General features: G+C 58.1%; 1 protein-coding gene across 30 annotated transcripts in view; it reads left to right on the top strand.

Annotated features, from left to right (window-relative positions):
- BIN1 (bridging integrator 1) overlaps positions 1 to 17,298 on the top strand; it is a 52,728-nt gene that overhangs the window by 19,401 nt on the left and 16,029 nt on the right. For 16 of the 30 annotated variants that reach the window (XM_033102271.1, XM_033102293.1, XM_033102287.1 and 13 more), the window contains exons 2-7: positions 7,721 to 7,801; positions 11,820 to 11,874; positions 12,109 to 12,203; positions 12,417 to 12,512; positions 13,455 to 13,562; positions 14,381 to 14,473. In XM_033102271.1, coding sequence (XP_032958162.1) covers positions 7,721 to 7,801; positions 11,820 to 11,874; positions 12,109 to 12,203; positions 12,417 to 12,512; positions 13,455 to 13,562; positions 14,381 to 14,473 — 528 coding nt within the window. Of the gene's footprint in view, positions 1 to 1,251; positions 1,323 to 7,720; positions 7,802 to 11,819; positions 11,875 to 12,108; positions 12,204 to 12,416; positions 12,513 to 13,454; positions 13,563 to 14,380; positions 14,474 to 17,298 lie in introns of those variants that run through there. The other 14 variants (XM_033102298.1, XM_033102296.1, XM_033102292.1 and 11 more) reach the window with 5 other exon arrangements.

The raw sequence follows: 17,298 nt of genomic DNA, 5'->3' as shown, positions 1-17,298 counted from the left end.
GCTGTTGTAGGCTCTTGCCCAAAGCCAGTGTTTCAGTATTTCTTTTTCTTAAAAAGTCATGTAGCCTTTGGGAAGTTGTACGGCAAAGCCTCTTGGTGCTATAGGAGGCTGAGGAGTTTTCTTGGCCAGGGCCTGTTGGCCATGAGTTCTGAACTTGCTTTCCTAGACCCTAGGCTCTGCTCCTGAGTAGGAGCCTGGGCTGCTTCTCCCTTCAGCTGGGCTAGAGCCAGGCCAAGGGGCCCACGGTCCTGACACCCTCCCAGGGAGGCCCATCTTTCTAGCCCCTCTCTCCATGGTCCCCTCCCAAGCCAAGGGTGCAACAGCAGCTCTGGGACTGACCAGGCCAAACTCATCAGTAGGAGATACTTGGGGGTAAGCATGGCCGCTCTGAAGGCAGAGTTGCCTTATTCCTCCTTAGTGAGTTCACTGGGCTCTCTGGAGGAGGGAGAAGCAGAGTTTCCTGGGCTGGATGAGAAGATGAAAATACCCCTTTCGTGTAGTCACCAGCCCGGGGTCAAAAGGCACAGCCCAGGAGAGGCACCCAGGGAAAGGACCCAAGAGCCAGGAGACCCGGATCCAGTCCCCGCGAGCCCACAGGTCACCTCAAGCCTCTGTGCCTTGGCCGCCTCTCTCCTTAAGTGAGAATGCCACATGCCCACTGAAAGGAAGGTAGGCATTGTGCTGGCTACCTGTGGGAGGAGCCCACCGTCTCTGTGCGGTCCCCCACGCTCACTGTTGCCACTCCAGTGTTGAGTCCCTGACAGGCCGGAGCGGCCCTGCAGCCTCAGTGTGGAGGAGCCCTAGGCTAGCTCTCGGCATGCTCCCCAGCGTGGCCATCCCAGTGTGTGTGGGAGGGACGGCGGACGACATGACCAGAGACACTCACAGGGGGCATGTCCAGGGTGTGAGGGGGAGCCAGAAACTCAGGGGTCAGTGGGCAGAAGGTCCCATCCTGCCATGTCTGCCTCGGGGAGGGCAGTGCTGACCACCTTTGGCCCAGTTCCAGTGGCCTCACCTCACTTTTCCCTCTTGGGGTGTCACCCTCAGAAAAGGACCCAGCTGTGGGTGCTGAGTGATCTTTGGGAAACCCTGGCCTTCCACCTGCCTGCCCATCTGTGTGTCTGTCTGCCCTGCCTCTGGGAGCCTCTGTCTGAGGGTTCGGAGACGTGCATCCTGTTGCTGTGGTCCCCTGACCACAAGCTCTGCTGGGAGGAAGAAGTGAGGTGGCACCGCCCACTACCTGGGTACGGCTCACTCTGCGACAACGGCTGACTGGGGCGGCAGCCCGGCAGCCAGGCAGGTGCCGAGAGGAGATGAGGAAGGTGAGGGCCTCATGGGGTTTCAGCAGCTGGGCGGTGGGTCCCTTGGTGGGAGCTGGATGAGACCCTCCCCCACGTATATGAGTGTGTATGTCGGTGTGGGTTGGGATTCTGGGGACACTCTGGGTGAGGGGTGGATGGCTGTGTGAGATGCTTCCTCCTGTAGCGGCTGTGACAGGTGCCATGGCCGTTGGGGGTGCCCAGCTTTCCTGCCTGGCCCAGAGCCTGGGAGTGGGGCTGACTGGGAATGTGAGCCCTTCCTGCCTCAAGCTGCCCTCTTGGGCCCCTGGCTCTGCCCTCCGCAGCCTTAGGTTCTAGTAAGTACTTATTCCTACCCTGTGCCATGCCGTTCAGATGTGGCTGTGTTCCCACCAGTGCAGGGGGCGCAGCCACTCTGTGGGAGTCAGAGGCCCCAGGACGGGCGGGCCCCGGGGCGCGGGGCTCCGCTCTGAGTCCAAGCAGGACCACCGGGTGTCAGTGCAGCGGGCCCATGACACCGTGTTGCGGCCAGAGTGTTGTGAGCCAGTGAGGTCTACCAGGTGCCTGGCTTCCAGTTTGGGAGCTTGGGTGCAGCAGAGCGGTTCAGTGCTGACTCCTGACTATGAGACCTTAGGCTCTGTGTCCTAGTTTATCTGTGCTTACCTGACATTGGCTACATGAAGGTGAAGACACTTAAGTGTAAGGAGGGAGCTCTTGGGGTCTGTAAAGTGCCATGTTGGCTGCACATTACGTGATAAACTGCTCTTAGTTCAAACAAGACTGGCCTCAAGGGCCCTTCTGCCTCTGTGGGTTTGGTTACTGGGCAACACAGCTGTGCAGAAGCACCTGTGTGTTGTGGGCCTGCCCGTCTTCAGGTTGTGTGCTAACTGGGAGGAGCAGAGGAGAGGGCAGGACATCTGTACCAGCGAGGAGGGGGCCAGCTGCAGGCTCTGGGCTGTGAGAGAGGCCACAGCTGCAAGGCTGGGGAAGGAGCACCTCTCCTCCATAGCACCCTGGCCACAGGAAGCCCCTGCTGAGCCCAGACACCAAGAGTCACTCATTCGGGTCTGGTGAGCCTCCCTCCTGCCCCCAGGGTGGGGCCGCTGGCCTGGTTGATTCACAGCCCAGGGTCAGAGAGCCTGGACTGTGGGAATTGTCAGAAGGAGGTTTCCTCCTGCCACCAGCTCCTCTCTCTGAACTGGCCTGGCCTGGATTGTCACTTCTGAGGCACTTCAGCTCCACTTGTATCTGGCTGAGCTGAGAATGTGGTGAGAGGAACTGCAGTGACTGCTGGCACTTGGGCTGCTGAACTCACCCCCACTGCCGCCTTCTGGGTTGATACCAAGTGTGGGGGGCCTGTGCACCTGTCCTCTGTCCCATCATCAAAAAGCCTCCCTTTGTTTATTGCAAAGGGAGACATGTTTGATAAGTACATGACAAGTGTGACACAGGAGTGTCTGTGTCACACTTCCATTTTGCATAAGAGAGAAGACTGAGGCTGAGAGATGGGATGTTTTGTTCAAAGTCATGACTGCCCTCAAAGCCCATGGCTCAGATTAGCCAGCAGCCACCAAGAACATGTTGTGTGTCCACCCTGTGCCCAGCCCTGTGTAAGAGCTGGTGACATAGGGCTGGACACTGTCCCTGACCTCGGACTGCTCATGTGGCTGGGGCAGGGCCAAAGGCAGACTCTCAGGCACCATCACAGGGCAATGAGGGAATAGATCCCAGGCCCTAAGTGGTACAGAGTGGTGTGTGAGAGGGAGAGGGCAGGGGAAGCTTCACGAAGGAGGCATTGGCGGAGGAAGGTTTAGAAGGATGAATAGTAGTTTGCTGTGTGCACATGTATGCCCATGCACATATGAACAGTGAGTGTGCACGTGACTTGCCTAGCATCTGAAATGCCGCCTGTCTGGCCCGGGCGTGAGGGTTGGTTGGTGTCATGCCGGGCCCGCATTTGTGTGAAGGCTGCTCTGCTGAGAAGGGCCCTTCCGGGGGGGTCCTGTTACTTGAGTACGTGCTGTGGGCCTGGTACAGAGACATCTTTACAGGCATGAGCCTTGAGGTGGGCACGAACATTCTCTTTATTTTCTAGATGAGACACTTGAGGCTGATAGAGACAGTAAGAGTCCCTTTCCTCTGCGGGCTTCTCACTGCCTGCAGATCTCACTGTATCTGGCCTTCCCCCGGTGGCCTTGGCTGTCTGGGTGGCACACACACGGCTGTATCTGGCCTTTCCCCTCTGTGGCCTTGGCTGTCTGGGTGGCACACACGGCTGTATCTGGCCTTTCCCCGGTGGCCTTGGCTGTCTGGGTGGCACACACACGGCTGTATCTGGCCTTCCCCCGGTGGCCCTGGCTGTCTGGGTGGCACACACGGCTGTATCTGGCCTTTCCCCGGTGGCCTTGGCTGTCTGGGTGGCACACACGGCTGTATCTGGCCTTTCCCCGGTGGCCTTGGATGTCTGGGTGGCACACACGGCTGTATCTGGCCTTTCCCCTGTCGCCTTGGCTGTCTGGGTGGCACACACGGCTGTATCTGGCCTTTCCCCTGTCGCCTTGGCTGTCTGGGTGGCACACACATGGCTGTATCTGGCCTTCCCCCGGTGGCCTTGGCTGTCTGGGTGGCAAACACACGGCTGTATCTGGCCTTCCCCCGGTGGCCTTGGCTGTCTGGGTGGCACACACACGGCTGTATCTGGCCTTTCCCCGGTGGCCTTGGCTGTCTGGGTGGCACACACACGGCTGTATCTGGCCTTCCCCCGGTGGCCTTGGCTGTCTGGGTGGCACACACACGGCTGTATCTGGCCTTTCCCCGGTGGCCTTGGCTGTCTGGGTGGCACACACACGGCTGTATCTGGCCTTCCCCCGGTGGCCTTGGCTGTCTGGGTGGCACACACACGGCTGTATCTGGCCTATCCCGGTGGCCTTGGCTGTCTGGGTGGCACACACACGGCTGTATCTGGCCTTCCCCCGGTGGCCTTGGCTGTCTGGGTGGCACACACACGGCTGTATCTGGCCTTCCCCCGGTGGCCTTGGCTGTCTGGGTGGCACACACACGGCTGTATCTGGCTTTGCCCCGGTGGCCTTGGCTGTCTGGGTGGCATACACACGGCTGTATCTGGCCTTTCCCCTGTCGCCTTGGCTGTCTGGGTGGCACACACACGGCTGTATCTGGCTTTTCCCCAGTGGCCTTGGATGTCTGGGTGGCACACACACGGCTGTATCTGGCCTTTCCCCGGTGGCCTTGGCTGTCTGGGTGGCACACACACGGCTGTATCTAGCCTTCCCCCGGTGGCCTTGGCTGTCTGGGTGGCAAACACACGGCTGTATCTGGCCTTTCCCCTGTCGCCTTGGCTGTCTGGGTGGCACACACACGGCTGTATCTGGCCTTCCCCCGGTGGCCTTGGCTGTCTGGGTGGCAAACACACGGCTGTATCTGGCCTTTCCCCTGTCGCCTTGGCTGTCTGGGTGGCACACACACGGCTGTATCTGGCCTTTCCCCTGTCGCCTTGGCTGTCTGGGTGGCACACACATGGCTGTATCTGGCCTTCCCCCGGTGGCCTTGGCTGTCTGGGTGGCACACACGGCTGTATCTGGCCTTCCCCCGGTGGCCTTGGCTGTCTGGGTGGCACACACACGGCTGTATCTGGCCTTCCCCCGGTGGCCTTGGCTGTCTGGGTGGCAAACACACGGCTGTATCTGGCCTTCCCCCGGTGGCCTTGGCTGTCTGGGTGGCACACACACGGCTGTATCTGGCCTTTCCCCTGTCGCCTTGGCTGTCTGGGTGGCACACACACGGCTGTATCTGGCCTTTCCCCTGTCGCCTTGGCTGTCTGGGTGGCACACACATGGCTGTATCTGGCCTTCCCCCGGTGGCCTTGGCTGTCTGGGTGGCACACACACGGCTGTATCTGGCTTTTCCCCGGTGGCCTTGGCTGTCTGGGTGGCACACACACGGCTGTATCTGGCCTTCCCCCGGTGGCCTTGGCTGTCTGGGTGGCACACACACGGCTGTATCTGGCCTTCCCCCGGTGGCCTTGGCTGTCTGGGTGGCACACACACGGCTGTATCTGGCCTTCCCCTGGTGGCCTTGGCTGTCTGGGTGGCACACAGACGGCTGTATCTGGCCTTCTCCTCCGGTGGCCTTGGCTGTCTGGGTGGCACACACACGGCTGTATCTCGGAATGGGGCTGGGTGTGCATGTCTGTGTGCACAGTCGTAGCCCTGAGGCGGGTGCTGATCTTTGTCGATGGAGCATCTCGTCGGGGAGAAGGCGAGGCCGCTTCCCTGGTTTTCCAGGCTTGAAGAATGGCCCGGCGCTGATGCTTCTCCCTGGGGGCCTCCGGCCTATTCGGTGGCCCTGCTAACTGCTGGACATTCTCTCCTACACAGGGATCCTTTTCTCTTTTTGGAGGTGGTGGGGCCGTGTGGTGGGTGTCTGATAGGGGTGAGTCTCCTATGGAAGCTCAGGCAGCTCCACAGCCACCCTGTTCCATGGGACCAGCTGCAGGTAGTTGTTGCAGGAAATATGGAGTCCATGGGCGTGGCGGATTGTTTTGCTTTCCTCCTCTCACCTAGTGTCAGCACTTGGGATCCAACTGCACTTGCCCAGTAGACTGTCCTGACCATGTAGCATAGACTCGTTGGTGGACCAGACCCCAGTGCCAACCCCTGCTCCTCCTGCTACTCTTACCCTTCCTCACCGTCCTCTGCGGCCTCTAGTTGCCCTGAGTGATTCAAAATCCCCTAGTAATGAACCTCACCTTTCTGATCTCCTTGCCTTTGCTGCAAGTTCTTGCTCCATCTGAGCTGCTGCTTCCCCCAGGAAATCCTCGATTGCCCAGGTGAGATGGGATCTCCCCTGGGCTCCCATAGGCCCAAGTGGCTCCCTGTCTCTTGGGGCTGGACATGTATGTGGTTGATCTCTGCTGGCCCAGCAGAGATGCCTGGGACCAGGTATAGAACAGGTGCTTGTCGAGATGGCCAGATGTACTACATGATAAGAGAGGGACCTGAGAGCTGACTGGTCTGCTGTGGCCCCTGCGCCAGCAGGAGAAGGAGCAGCAGGGCAGCGCAGGCTCTCCCAGGACAGTCAGCAGCAGGAAGGGTCTGGACTGTATTCTAGAACTGGGCAGGCCTCAGTCTGGGACCTGAGCCTGGGTCCCGGATGGGCAGAGCTGGCGTTCCAGGCCGTGTGGCCCACTTCAAGGTCTTTGAAGGGAGGACATAGCTGAGGGAGTGGGATGATGAGCTGCTGGTCTCTGACAGCTGCTGGGCTGGCCCCCTGGTCCTGTGTGGCCCAGCCCCATGGGGTGCTGAGCCTCGCCCTGTCCCAACCTTTTCTCCTCCACCTGCCACACCCACTGCCTGCCACCTGTGTCCTCGTTCTTGTTGGGTTGTGGCCTCTGCCGCTGCTGAACAATCTCAGGGTTGTTCTTTCTGCTGCTTAATAGAGGTTGTAGATGGCAGTCTCTTCTCCATCTTTGTCTCTGCCTCCGTCTCTCCCTGCACACCCGCCCCATCTCTGCCTCAGCGTCCCCTGTCTGCACCCCCATCTCGTCTTCCCCTTTCTGTGTTCTCTCCCACTGCCCTTATCCCTCACCTCTTTATTTGGTTCCTCTCTCTCTCCCTCTCCCAATCTCCATTCCCACCCCATCATAGGGAACTCTGGGACTGCAGGGGAATCTGGGAAAACCTGGTGGGCCAGCCCTTTTGGTCAGGGCTTCCTCTTATTCTCTTCTACTGGCCTTGGGGGTGTCTGTCTGTCTGTCTCTCCCTCCCTCTGTCCCCCTCCCTCCGTCTGTTTACTCACCCATCTCCCCACCTCTGCCCTCCACCTCCTCTCCCCAACACAGCTCAACAGGGGCAGCTGGGACTCAGCAGAGGGCAGAGACAGTTTCTGAGACTTCCCGTTGGGAGTAGGTCATGTGTGTTTGGCTGTCAGCCTGTGTGTCCTGTGTGTGCTCCTGTGCACACCAGGGGTGGGCCCCGCATGGCCTGTTGGGTTGCGGAGAAGGGAACAGGGTGGCTAGAGGGGGTCACATCTGAAAATCGAGTCAGATTGGGAGCTGACTCCTAGTGATACAAAGAGCCTGATCCTTGGCCACCCCTCAGTGCCCTCCCAGCTCAGGGCCTGCTCTGCCCCTCCCTCTGGAATTCGTGAGCCTTAGGGCCCAGGAGTTACTGGGGAGGACAGAGCATGGGGAGGCCTCAAGACCTGATGAAGTCAGTCCTGCCCTTGCGGATCATAGCAGCTGTGAGACCTGATGGTCCAAGCACCCTGGACTGTTGATATCGTTGGGCCTCCAAGACTCTGCCTGAGGTGGGGGAGCGGTCTGTAGTGCTGGGGACTGGGTACTCTTGGTTTGGCCGGTCTCTTTCTCAAGGTAACACTCTTCCTTTCTCCATCTGCCTCTGCAGGTCCTCCAGAAACTGGGGAAGGCAGATGAAACAAAGGATGAGCAGTTTGAACAGTGTGTCCAGAATTTCAACAAGCAGCTGGTGAGTGTGGGTGGCCCTTGGCCTTAGGGAGCTTGTGAAAATGGAACTGTGGCTGCCAGGTGAAAATGTCAAAAACTGAATTTGTGGAGTAGGGGAGCTTGGAGAAGGGGATCAGTGTGGGCTGGCAAGGTCACAGAAGACTTCCTAGAGGAAGGAGCACTGGCACTGAGCATGGAGCATGGGAGTGGAGGGGGCAGGGGGATACTTTAGGTCTTTGGTGAGACATAGAAAGGTTGGTGGGGGAGCAGACAATAGATTGTGGTCAGACTCTGGAAAACCTTGAATGTCAAAGCAAGTGGGAGCTGTAGAAGCTTCTTGTAAGGAGAGAGGCAACTGCTGACTTTGATGTGGGAACAGAGCAGACTGATTTGGGCACCTGCTGAGCACCAGCTTGCCTGGCGGTGTAGCAAGCCATTTGTGAGCGCGGCTTAGGCCACGCCATTTGGAGATGGCTGGTAGCTACTTCCCAGTATCATTGTGCCCTTTCTATAAATGGAGCAACTGAGGCTCATAGAAGTAGGGTGATTCGTCCAAGACCATACAAGTGTTCAGAGTAGATTCAGACCCATACTTACCTGGTTCCAAGGATTGCAAGGAACTTTAAGGGCATTCTTACCAAGTCCCTTTATAGGCTAGTGGCCACTGACAAGAGGGGCTTAATCATGTTGGCAGCCTGGGGGCAGTGGTCAGATACAAGGGAGGACTTCCTGATTGAAGGGCTCTGAACACCCTGACTGGGTTGTCCCTGAAACCACTCCCCCATAGAGATCTGCTAAATCTAGAATAAGCCAGATGTTATGGCTGTGTCTGAGGACAACAGAGGGGGGAGTGAGAGAACCCTGGTGATGCCGCCCTCCCTGGGGAGGGCCAAGGTAGTAGGCAGGAAGGGAGAGTTGGGCGGTGGCTCTAGGGCTTCTGCAGTCCTGCCCCAGTGAGTGACAGATGGAGATGGGGCCAGAAGAGGCCACCGGAGTGGGAATGTGCACGGGAAGTGAGGGCAGAGTCTGAGCTACGCTGGGAAAGGGGCAGACGGGCTCAGACTGCAGGCTGGGAGGGACCAGGTCTCTCTCTACTCCTCGTCCATATCTGTGGCCTCTGGAAGCCCTGAAGGCACCCACCGACATCTCCACGCTGGAATGGAACCCAGGGAAAGGGGCCTTTTTTTGAGAACTCTGACAGCCCACTGCCAAGGGCTATGGAGCCCGCTGGGAGAGGGCCGGGGAGCCTGCTGGGAAAGCCTCCAGGGCCACATCCACCTTCAGGAGCTTAGTCCAGAGCCTCCCACGGCAGGGATAGACACCCCTATGGATCCTGTCTTGTCCCCCAGACCAGTAGTGGGAAGTGTTTCAAGGCCCAGGTAGGCACCATGACAGACACATCTACTGCCTCTGTGGCCCTGGGTGTGTCTCTGCTCCTTGGGCCTCAGTTTTCTCACCTGTGAAATGGAGGCTTGAACAAGAAACCTGAAATCTTTCTTCTGATTCGTCTTCTGTAAGCCCCTGGGGCACGTCTCTTATTGAGCTGGTTTCCTCAGTTGTGGGGTGCTGCTCTGGATGTCTTTCAGGGGTCGTGGGTACTAGAGTCCCTGCTGTGGACCAGGTACTGCTGTGTTTCACAGACACAAGCCTGGCATCCCTGAGGTGGATGCTAATATTCTCTTTATTTTCCAGGTGAAGCACTTGCGGCTCAGAGAGATTAAGCAACTCTTCCAAGGCCACACAGCTGGTGTGGGGGTTTGAGGGTTTAAATTCAGAGCTGTCCACTCTCGGGTTCCCACTCTGGAGTTGAGCCCCTGTCCTGAGGGCAACTGGCTGGGCTGGAGGGAAATATTACGGCACCTCCTGAGTTACAGCCTGGAGTGGGGGTGATGGGGCCCCCCAGAGCAGGCTGATCTGTTTGGTAGAAGGTGAGGAAAGTGCAGATCTGGGAGCTGAGGTTTCCTGTGGTCTGGCCCCAGAGGTGTGACCAGAGTGTGTTGCTCTCCTCATTTGTCCCTCAGAGTCATCCCCTCTGGCCCCTGGCTCTTGGTAAGGAGTCCCTCGCTGATGCTTGGGTAGAGGGGCCAGGCGGTGAGGCCAGTGCTGTGTTGGTTGTTATCTGGGGGCTCCCTGGTTATGCACATGGAGCGGTAACTTGAGCTGGGGCTCTGTCTACCTTCAGGTTGGGTGAGATAGCCAGCTATTCAGGGGCCAAAGGTGGTAGCAGGAGGGGGTGAATTTGATCAGGGAATATGGTCTTCAAGGAAGCAAATTCCTACCCTTTCTTATGGAGGGGGGCCCTAGGAAAAGGTATGGGTCACCTTGTTGTCACCTCCTCTCGCAGCCCCTGGGGGGCCCACTGAGCACTAGTCACAGCACCCCTGCCTTCCTGTCCCTGCACTGAGAGAGCCTGGGGGATCCTCTTGTATGCCCTCTCCCCCTGAGTACTGCAAACCCAGCTCGGGCCCTCCTGAAGCCATCCAGAGTCCTCCAGGTGGGCCGAGCTCTTCCTCCTAGGGGCCACCTATAGCCTGTACCTCAGGACTCATCGTTGCTGTTTATCTGTTACTGAGGTATATCAGGTCTGATTCCGTCCTGTCCCCAGGGCCCACCCAGAGCTCTGCTCCAGGGCTGCTGAGTGAAGGTCCTCTGGCATTGACTACAGAGGGGCAAGAGTCAGCTGGAGCCAGAGGGAATCCATGCAGGAGGGGGCACCCCTGCCCCTTAGCCCCCTGGGAAGATGGGGGCTCTTCAGGCCACCAATGGGAGCTGAGGTCAGGGGTGGTGGGGAGCACCTGACCAAGCCGCCTCCCTCCATCGAGCAGCTCTAGGTGTCGGTCCTGGGAAGGCTGTGGTGCCCTTCCAGACTCCCAAGTCCAGAGCCCAGAGAGCAGGCCAGCGGGACAGTGGGTCCAGAACTTTATCCTCCACTTAGTTGCTCTGCAGGAGTGTTAGAGCCCCGGGAAGCTCAGAGAGTTGTTTCTCAGACACCCCGTTTGGGGGGCCAAAGGAGCTAGCTTGGAAGTGAACACAGACATTCTGTGCTAGCCGGCCTGGGTGCTGCCCTGCAGGAGGCAGCTCGGTGGGGGAGGGCTGTGTCTGACTCGGGACTGACTGTGAAGCTGGCTTCGGGGCCTAGCTGTGGTTGGCTTGAGGGCGCAGACTCTGGGTGGCCCCTTGTACATCTGTGCCCCGCATGCCTGCTCATACTGTGGCCTTGTTTGGGAGGCACAAGGGGCCCTGGGACAGCCTGATGCTTGGGCAAGTGCAGCACCCCACCCTGTGGGCAACCCCTTCCTTGGGGTGCAGTGTAGACAGGCACTGGAGGCTTGGCAGGAACGGAAGCTGGGTTTGGAAGCGTGATCCCCAGCGGGTCAGGTCCAGCATGATGAAGCTTTGCTCCCTGGTCCACTCTCCCTCATTAACCTTTTCCTCTCACCTCCTCCATCCCCCCTCAGCTGGGCCTGTGTCCTGAGAGACCTGGACATGATCTCCACACTTCTCTGTGCTCTGGCTTGGCCCTTCCCCTACCAGAGGCTCCTTTTCCCCACAGGGCCACCCCGGCCCCAGGCATGGTACAGTGGGAGCCCGCTGGTCTCGGGCACCACCTAAGCTTCTGGAGCAAGGTGACGGGTGGTTACTAAACCCCCCACCCCACCCCAGCCCATGTTTCTGTGCTCCTTGGTCACCTGGTCCTTGGTTGTCTGAGGGCAGGCCGGTCCCATCGCACACATACGCTGTGCTGTGTGTGTGTCATTCAGGCATGCCCGCAGTGTCTTGTGCAGGGCAGAGAAGATTCTGTCTTCCTGTCTTCCTTACAGGGCTGAGAATAGTGCCTGGAAGAGACAGGTGCTGATAAACTCAATATGAATGTCCCTTTGGGAACAGGGCTCTAGTTCTCCCAGTGCTCTGAGGAGGACAGCTGATCCATGGTGGCTATCAGGAAGACCTTCGTTTGTCAGTGAGGGAGTGCAGGAAGGAGAGGGTCAGGTGTGGGGTGTGCCCCCAGGCCCTCACCTTGTCCTCGTCTTTCTCTGCAGAATGAGGGCACCCGGCTGCAGAAGGATCTCCGGACCTACCTGGCCTCTGTCAAAGGTAAGGGGCAGACCTGGCCTGGGTGGGCCGGACTTCATGGGACACAGGGAAGGGCCTTCCCCGGGAGAGGCCTTCCCCGTGGGAGCCAATGGGTAAAGAGCTGGGAAGGGCAGCAGGGTCTATGGGGGACGGGCAAGGGCTGTTGTGGAGAACCATATACGTCTTGGGCTTTTGGGAACCCCCTGTCCTAGGCCCCCATGGCCCTGCTTGCAGCATGGCCCTTCTGCCCCACAGCCATGCATGAGGCCTCTAAGAAGCTGAATGAGTGTCTGCAGGAGGTGTATGAACCTGACTGGCCTGGCAGGGATGAAGCAAACAAGATTGCTGAGGTGAGCCATGCCAGGAGGCCCAGCCCTCCCACAGGGCTCTACTGGCCTGAGCCCCCAGCCCATTGTACAGATGAAGAAACTGAGGTTCTGAGAAGCCACCAAGACATGAAGTGATGGGGCAAGAGCTGGCCCCCAGGTTCCGGAGAGGCGAGAGCTAGGGCTGGGGTGGCTGGAGGCCCTGATGGTGCCCTCACGTGCCCTTGCCTCCTTCAGAACAATGACCTCCTCTGGATGGATTACCACCAGAAGCTAGTGGACCAGGCGCTGCTGACCATGGACACATACCTGGGCCAGTTCCCTGACATCAAGGTGAGAGGCTATCTGTCGAGCTGGCAGCCTATTTAGAGGAGCTGGAGAGGGAGAGAAGCACTGGGGTGAGGGCAGTCTAGGACTGGCTCAGGCTCTGAGGTGACTGTCCTGAAAGCAGGCATCCCCTCTGCTGGGTACTTCATCCTTCCAGGGCTGCTCCTGCTGAGCTGGCGTGCCAGCCCCCAGACCTGGGCTTTTCTGAGCTGGGACCTTCGGGCCCTGTACCTCTAGGTCTCCAGGCTATGGGAGGTGACCCTATGGTGCATGTACGTGTATGTGGCCATGCCACTCTGGAAGTCTATAGGATTGCACAAGGGGATGTCCAGCCTGGGAGTGTGCCTAAAAATGCCCTGTGTGTGCTTGGAAGGGAATGTGTACTGTTGTGTGTCACGCCTTATCTGATGTCCTTGTGTGATTGCACATGTTCAAAAAGCCATCTGCCTCTGCTGGGCCTGGGTATGTGCTGTAAGTTGTCAGTGTGCCAGGGTCTCCACCAAGGCCAGTGGGACCTAGGTGCTTCGGCCATGGATGAAGAGGAGCCCAGTTAGTGACCATCATGCTGGACCTGGTCCACTGAGGGTTACACTCCATGACAGCCCCCTCAGCCATCCAATGCAGATGTCTCAGGCTCCCAAAAGTGTCTTGTGGGGTGTGAGGAAGGGAGGTTGATGGTGATGGCCCTGGAGAAGAGAAACCTGGGGCCCAGGAGCCATCTTCAATGATCTGAGGGCCTGGCCACGGAAGAGGCTCGTCTAACATAGTACTGGCTGTTGGGTACTGACAAATAGGTTAATATTGCAAGGAAGTGGTCTGACCTCTGTATAAGAAAGGACCACAGAGGACATGGACTGCTCTGAAGGAGAGAGGTCTGTCACCAGAAATTTTTGAGCAACAGTGTCTCAAGCATGTGTTCAGCTCCCTCCTCTTCCATCTGTTCCCCAGTCACGCATCGCCAAGCGAGGGCGGAAGCTGGTGGACTATGACAGTGCCCGGCACCATTATGAGTCGCTCCAAACGGCCAAAAAGAAGGATGACGCCAAAATTGCCAAGGTGAGGGCTGGAGAGTGGCCAGCGCAGTGTTCAGGAAGATAAAGCAGGAAGGGGGTACACAGGACCCTGGGACTCACCTGCCCCTTGCACCCTGGCTCTCAATGCTCCTCTGGGGGTGGGAATCCTTGACCCCCCCCTTAGGGACGGGTTCCTACCTGTGACTACTACCAGGTCCCAGAACTAGGCTGGGGACGGGGCTGGGCCCAGGACGAATGGGTGGAAGGTCCTTTTGGTCCTTTGGGGGAGGGCCCAGCTCCGGTCCGTTTCATGGTGCCTGCCCTGGCCACTGGCCTCCCACTCACTCTGAGGCCACCTTCCAGAATAAGGGCAGACTCGGCCCTCACTGGCAAGGCCCCGCCGACCTGCTGTGCTAAGTGGGATTCCATCACCGGATCCAATGTGCCCCTGTCTCCACTGGGATTAGCCGGGTGGGGTTGGGGTGGGCATGGGGGTTGGGGGATGAGGAGTGGGGGAGCACAGGACTTGGGCTGGCCATACTCTCCATATAGCCCCAAGGATGACTCCACCCACCCCACCTCAGGGCAGGACCCTGCTTGCTGAGCCCCTCTGCCCCTGCTAACAATTCTCACATTTTGCTTTACAGTTGGAGTTCATCCTTTCTGTGCCCCGTTTGCTTGGGGCTTCCTTAATATTCGCAGCCTGCTCTGGGGGTCTGGCCCCCTGGAGGGGCTGCCAGCTTGTCTGTCACCGCGTTCGGGACGTTTGGACGTGGTGTTTAATATCTATGTCTCTGTTTCTCTCCCCGTCTCCCTCCTGTTTCTCCACTCTCCTTCCCCTTGACCTCCCTACACCCCCAGCCTGTCTCGCTGCTTGAGAAAGCCGCCCCCCAGTGGTGTCAAGGCAAACTGCAGGCTCATCTCGTAGCTCAAACTAACCTGCTCCGAAATCAGGTGACACTGGCTTCTAACCCTGCACGTGCTGACGCCTTCTCGTCTGCTGTCTTGTCCTTGGCACTGGGCACCTGTCAGCCCAGCTGCCCTGGGTGGGGAGGGTTTCAAATGTCTGTGCCAGGTCAAACATAGGAAGGGATAGAAGCTGGGGGCTTTGGTTGACTGGGATGGACCTGGGTCTGTTGCTCAGCGCCAGCGTCTCTGGTGTCCTGAGAGTCCCTGAAATCCTAGCCTCCAGGAGCCCAGGAAAGCCTTGGAGCCATTTGTCTTCTGGGAGAGCTCCTGCAAGGAGGGATGTGATGTCACTAAGGATCCCTAGAACTGTCATGTGTTGTCCTTCAAGCCTCATGAGAACTATGCGGTGATCCTGAATTTACTGAGGAGACAAAGTTGCAAAGGGGCAAATCTCCTGCCGAGGGTCCCAGAGCCGCTTAGTGGCTACGTTGGGACTCACCTGACTCAAGGCCGTGGTCTGGGGCTCTGTGAGGGTGGTCAGGCCACAGCTGGCCAGACTCATGGGGCCCTTCCGACCTGTGGGCCCCATGATGCCCGTGGGGAGACTCTGAGAGGGCTCTTCAGTCTGGCTGGGATGCCGAGACTTGGGGTTGGCTGTTTGGGAGTTTTATTGGGGCATTCTGCACCAGAGTGGTCCCAGAGGGCTTCTTGGTACAAAACTCCTGAAGGATACGACTCGCCTGACAGAACTTCACTCTTCTCAGTCCCCTGCTCTCGGAATGGACCCAGTGTGGCCAGGGGCCACGGGATGCAGTCCACTGGAGAGGTGGCCTGTGGTTTTCTCACCAGTGAAACTGGCATGATTCCAGCGCCCTTCATGGTTCTGGGCTGGGGGCAGATGACAGGCCCACCCAGGAGGTGGGGTTTCTCTCTGGGCCCCCTTCTGATGTCATCACCTCCACCCACATGTGTGAGAGCCTGTGATGTGCAGCGCTCCAGGCTCAGCATGGGCTCAGGGCCACTTTCTCACCTGACCTGCTGCCTGATTTCTTTCAGGCCAAAGCTGTGGGCTGGATTCAGAGGGCAAAGTGACCCCGGGCCCCCAGGGTCTGGGGGCGGTGCCCTGGGGGTCTTTGATAGGCCTGCTCTCCTCTGCCACAGGAGGTACAGGAGGAGTGAGGGGCTGCAACGGGCCTTTCCTGCTGGAGGGAAAAGGAGGCCACTGACCCAAAGCCAGGGTTCTGCATAATTTTTCTGAAATGGGTTTGGTCAAAAAGTGTATGTGTAGGAGGCCAGGTGACTATTTTTGTTGGGAGACTGTGGGGCCTCGGGTGATGCCGTAGCTACTTTGGGGCTCATGGGATGGGTGTGGTTGGGGATCCTTGGGGAGCAATGGGAGGCTAAGGCACGTAATCTCATCTTTGGATGTTGGACTGCAGATCTTTCAACTTTTGGCCAAATTGGCTTTCCCATTTGGATCCAGTTTTTACTTGAGCATATCCTCCTTCTGCCCCCGCCCTGCCTTATGCCTGGCTGGAAATGGGGGAGGCTCCGGGGTTCCCATGAGCAGCTGGCTGACTGTGAGCTGGGCACTTGGGGCTTGGGGCTACCCTGCTAGCTGACTTGACTTTGGGGAGACGATACAACCTTGTGGGCTGTGCTCTCTTGAGCTGACCGACCGGCTCAAGGTGCCCCCAGCACTAGTTTTGAGCTGTTCTTCACACTTGCTGTAGTCTCCCAAAACTTGTCTGCGGGACCCTGGTGCCCTGCTGCATGGTGAGTGGGCTGATTTTGGATGTGCTGTGCATGCCCGCCCGTCAGCGTTAGCAGAGTCTGGGGGCTAAAGGCCTCCGCCACGTGGGCAGCTCTCCCACACTTGCTGCCACCCCAGTGCTTCTGAAAGGTCCAGGATATGAGAATGTGACCCAGAGGGAATAAAAGACTCAGGCCCAACCTTCAGGAACTCTAAAACAGAGACACCTTGTTCTTTGCAGTATTCCTGGGACTTGGGGACAGGGCTTGGTGTACAATGACGAGATGCTATGCCATCATTACTGTCATTGTCACAATTGTTTATCAGGCAGTTAGGACCAGCGTTGTGGGGTAGAGGCTGAACGCTATGAGAGTCAGTCTGTGCAGGTACAGGAGCTGGGGTGGCAAGGTGGTTCCTGGGGGGCAGGCAACTTGAGTCCGACTCTTGGTAGTGGGGTGGGAGGCATGCATCACAGTGCGAGGCACTCGTGGCTGGATGTGTGGGCATCACTCACGTTGTGGGTTTTACAGACCGTCGTCAGTAGCTCCCAGGGAGGCACAGGGGTGCCTAGAGGAGTAAGGCAGGCGTGGTCTGGGCCATGGCCTGGAGGCACAGCAGACCTGATCCACCTAGGAGCAGCCGAGGCATGTGTGTTTAGATTCCCCCATTGTATCTTTAATTTTTTAGAAAAAGTTTTTATCGGGGACCAGTGTGTTTCTCCAGGACCCATCAGTCGTTGTCCTTCAGTCTAGTTGTGGAGGGCGCAGCGCAGCTCCAAGTCCAGTCGCCGTTTTCAATCTTTACTTGTAGGGGGCACAGCCCACCATCCCATGTGGGAATTGAACTGGCAACCCTGTTGTTGACAGCTCGTGCTCTAACCAACTGAGCCATCCGGCTGACCAAGTATCTTTAATTTTTAAATTACATTTTTAAAAGTTAGGCAAGGAGCTAATGTTCACTCAGGTTCCAACAACCTGAAGGTAACTATAGTCAGGAGTGATAGAGGCCCCTCCTTCCAGCCCCACTCCCATGTCACCAGGCTCAGTTCTGGGCACAATGGAGATAGGGCAGATCCTGGTGCCTGAAGCTGGGTGGGACAACCTGGTGGGCTTGGGGA

This window comes from Rhinolophus ferrumequinum, unplaced genomic scaffold (genome assembly GCF_004115265.2).
Source record: "Rhinolophus ferrumequinum isolate MPI-CBG mRhiFer1 unplaced genomic scaffold, mRhiFer1_v1.p scaffold_84_arrow_ctg1, whole genome shotgun sequence".
Lineage (NCBI taxonomy): Eukaryota > Metazoa > Chordata > Mammalia > Chiroptera > Rhinolophidae > Rhinolophus > Rhinolophus ferrumequinum.
The sequence above is the reverse complement of the archived record's forward strand: the minus strand, read 5'-3'. Positions and strand labels throughout refer to the sequence as shown.